Source organism: Apaloderma vittatum, unplaced genomic scaffold, assembly GCF_000703405.1.
Source record: "Apaloderma vittatum isolate BGI_N311 unplaced genomic scaffold, ASM70340v1 scaffold26486, whole genome shotgun sequence".
NCBI lineage: Eukaryota > Metazoa > Chordata > Aves > Trogoniformes > Trogonidae > Apaloderma > Apaloderma vittatum.
Window position 1 is genome coordinate 6322 of NW_009721675.1, and position 4321 is coordinate 10642.

The window sequence follows — 4321 nt, forward strand, 5'->3', positions numbered from 1 at the left end:
CAAGCCCCAGAACTGTTTGCTGAAGTTGGCAGACTGTCAGAACACTGCGTTTATGATGCAGATTTGAAAAAAAAAAAACAAAACACCTTAAGGTCTCTAATGATCTTAGGAAATTAGGACTTTTTTCATTTTTTTCCCCCTAATAGTGTGTCAAACACAAAGCTCTCCGCTAGTTTCTCTTGCCCCTGCACAGGTTCCTCCTTCCCTGAATGTCTGCGTCTGTGAGGTGCCCTCCTGAGCTGAGGGGTACGTCCTTACCAGAAGTGGTCCCACAGCGGCTGGGAGAGCTGTGCTCAGACACAGACGTTTATTTAAGGCTGTGTTCTGACAGTTACCGCTTTTCATGCCTAGATGAGAGTATGGGAATAGATGCGTGAGATGACCAGTAGGACTTGCCTTGGGTTCTGCCTAATCAGAGGTAGAAGAGGGAACAGAGCAGGGGCCCCTGCCTGCTCCGGGACCTCTCTGGAAGGCAGCGAGGAGTGACGTGTTGCTCCTCAGGTTGGTGCCAGACCTCTGTGGCCAGCGCCCGAGGCGTCACAGCTCTGACCATCCTCACCTCCTGGCTATTGCTGCCTGAATCAGCTACTACCCCTTAGAGATCAGTGGGTTCTCTGCAGGGCGGCAGAGATCGAGGAGAAAGAGGATGGTTACATGTGTCACCCGGCCAACTGCTAGTGCTGCCAGAGCTGCTCCTTAACTCACACCAAACGTGGCTGAAAGTCTGAGTTTAAAGACACTCAGCCCCAGTGCTGCCCAGCACGCGGCAGCCTGTGCAGGTCCAGGGACAAGTTGTGTCTCTCTGTGACTGTTGCCTTCCTTTCCTAACAACTGGAAAGAAATATCAAGGGCATTGCAGGGCATTGCAGAGTTTTCTGAAGAAAGGGAGAGCTTGCTTGAGCTACACCCAACTTCCCCTTTTGCAGAGAAAAACTGCAAGTGGGCAAGTGTGTAAATGAGGAACCATCGCATGGGCACAGGGACACTCAACCCCGAGGGGGCGAGATGGGGGCTCACGCCACTGCTTGCTGCTGGCGAAGATCCAGAAAGTTTTGAGGCAAGAAGGTGCCTTCTCCGGAGTCAGCAGTCTTTGGGGGAAAATGCTCCAGAGTCAGCAGTCTTTGGGGGAAAATGCTCGCTGTCCGTGGGGGTGGCAGAGCTGAGGCAAGCACATCTCAACGTGCAGCACCCAGCAGCCCCAGCATAACTCATACGAGAAGTTTAGGCTTTGTGACCAGTGGTGCTGTTTACTCACTCCCAAGGAAAACCACCACCACATTCTGCAAATTAGGGTAAAAACCCAAGAGGTTTACCCTCGGTGAGCAGCCTGGTGTCCTTGCTGGTGGCTTTACCTGCAGTAGTATCTTCCTGTGAAGGAACAGGGAGAGAAAACCAAGCAGCTCTGCAGGATTGTGTCACGGAGAGGCGAGTGTCTGCCCAGCGTCAGGCAGTGACCTGGTGCTAGAGCCAAGAACAGGCACATGCATCCTCTGGATGGTAAAAGCAAAAAGCAGCAGGTTAAACTATACAAGGGATTAGACTGAATCTCTGAATCTAGCTGAGACAAGAACACGTATGGTACTGAAGGTGCAGGAATTTGTCCAGAAAAAATTTGCACCACAAAGCATCATCCTTTAGGATTAGTGACTCATCTTCTACGTCATTCACTGAGTAAAAAAACAGAGACGTCTGGCAGTCCATGAAAGTGGATATGAGAACCCACAGTGCCTGCAGCTAAGAAAATAAATAAAATCTTTACAAGTATAAGCAGGAAAATGTCAGAAAACAAGTAGAGAGTGACTCTGGAAATGGCTCTAGTGAGACATTTTTACTAGATAGTGTTTCACTTCTGAGATCTCCAGATTAAAATAAATAAATGTAGGCAGGTTAGAAAGCATTAAGAACCACAGGGCGGAGGGGAGAAAGAAATCCCCAAAACCTGCTTGCTTACAGTAAAAATTTAAGAAGCTTGAGAAGGAGCAGAGTAACCGATAATTTTACCCAAGAACCCTCATGCAGGAAAATCTTCTGAGATTAGAGATCAATGATCTAAGATCTGCCCTGCAGCAAACAACGCGGGATGAAAACACAAAGGCTAGTGTAGCGTGGAAATGGGACCAAAGAGAGGACGAAGGGGACGGGGCAGGAGCCAAGGCATGGAGCAGAATTCTGTGGCCACAGACAGCTGAAAATGAAAGGGGGGGTCTGGCTCAGCAGTGTCACCCTACCAACCAGCTCGGTTTATGCTTTATATTTTTAGGTAAGAAGAAAAGCTACAGCAGGAAATTCCATTTCAGACGTGCCCACTCAGCACCATGTCTGGAAAGGGTAAAGGTGGTGCTGAAGGTAGTGCTGATTTCTACAGTTCTTGCCAAATAGACTCTGAGTTTCGCTACAGCCTCTTCACTGTTTTCTACAGCATCATCTTCATTCTGGGCTTTGTTGCCAACTGCTATGTGCTCTGGGTTTTCTGCCGTATATACCCCACCAAGAAACTCAACGAAATCAAGATTTTTATGGTGAACCTGACAGTAGCTGACCTGCTCTTCCTGGTTACGATGCCAATGTGGATTGTTTACTATCACCACCATGGAGACTGGATCATGCCCAACTTCCTCTGTAATGTGGCTGGCTGGTTATTTTTTGTTAACACCTACTCTTCTGTTGCCTTTCTAATGGTCATCACATACAACCGTTACCAAGCTGTGACTAATCCCATCAAGGCTGCCCAGTTCACCACCCAGAGGAGGGGGATCTACTTGTCCGCAGCCATCTGGATCATAATAGTGGGCAGCAGTCTGTATTACCTTTTTGATAATAATACCAATCGGGAGGAGATCGGTTCGAAGAATTTCACGCGGTGCTTTGAGCACTACGACACTTCTAGCAACGTTTCAGCTGTTCTCGCCATTCATGTCATCATCTGCATCCTCTTCTATATCATTTTCCTTTTTATACTAGTCTGGAACATCGTCATTATCAGGACCTTGTTCTCCAAAGCAGCGCAGCAACGCAAGAGTGCTCATGTCAAGCAAAGGGCGCTCTGGATGGTTTGCGCGGTGCTGGCTGTGTTCATCATAAGCTTTGTACCTCATCACATAGTGCACCTGCCCTGGACCCTCACTGTTCTGGAGCAGTGGAAGAAGGAGGACTGCCAGTTGCGCCAACGACTCAACGATGCTCACCAGGTGACCCTGTGCCTCTTGAGTATGAACTGTATGTTGGACCCTGTCATCTACTGCTTCCTCACCAAAAAGTTCCAGAGGCATCTTTCAGAAAACCTGAAAAGCATGAAAGGGAGTCGCAAGTGCTCCAGGCAAACCACAGACACAGTGATCGAGGGAGTCCTTCACCAAGAGGACGCCATCAAGACCTAGTTCAGCCCCTCTCTGACTGCAGACTGGGATGTGTGAGTTAATCACTCATCTTTTCTCAAGAAGAGGTGCTGAGGGACACAACGGAGGACCAGGATATTACATTTCCTTTTTCCCATTAGACAGAGGAATGGACACGCGCTTCTTCTATCACAAGCAACTGGCAGAACTGGAACCTGTAGTGCAGTGTCTGGGCTGATGTTCTCATGGGCGCTGAGAACAGCTCAGATGATCTGCTTTTACATGAAAGAAATGTGTCACTGAGTCTTTGAAGCTAGAAGCTAAGTGCATTATCCATTGTGTCAGCCCAGATAGCACCATCCCTGGTCCTTCGCCTGCCCAGCTCCCACAAGAACTCAGCATCAGAGCTGTAAGAGACTTCTAAAAGACCTGGAGGAACAAGCTGAGCTGCTAGTATCATCAAGTGACTTTTCTAAGCAGCTTGCATAGTTCTGTGAAGAGAGTATGAACTGAAAGAAGCTCTTGAGTGGCTAGAAGGGATGTACTCCAAGGAATTCCTCAAATGCACCTTTTGATCCCTTCTTGTGTAGTCTGCTGGAGCCCATAGCTGACAGATGTCTGGGTGGAGCTATTAGGTACTTCTACCTTTGCTCTTAGCTTTTGAGTTGGTCAAGTAACTGGACTCCTAGGCAAGAAAAGGAAAAGGAATTGGCAGTGCCTCAGCTCCCATCTCCAGATCAGCATTATGTCCAGAGGAGACTATAGTCTGCCCTGGTTTCTTGCATGATGGCAGAACTGGCAAACCAGTGGCCTCTTGCACTCAGTTTAGTAATTTTTGGCTGACCACACATGTCTGTGGAAATCCAGTCTCCCTTTGGAGGCTCCAGATAACAGAAGATTATTGTCAGCATGGGCATTACAATAAGAAGAAAAAAGCTTGAAATGCTTCAGTATCTCTGTTCTTATTTATTTAAATTAGGGTTGTA

General features: G+C 47.9%; 1 protein-coding gene across 1 annotated transcript; it reads left to right on the top strand.

Moving 5' to 3' along the window:
- The first annotated feature begins 2315 nt into the window (after positions 1–2315).
- PTAFR (platelet-activating factor receptor) lies at positions 2316–3377 on the top strand. The gene has a single exon (XM_009871493.1). It carries the CDS (start codon positions 2316–2318, stop codon positions 3375–3377), a length of 1062 nt encoding a protein of 353 aa, XP_009869795.1.
- The last annotated feature ends 944 nt before the right edge of the window (positions 3378–4321 follow it).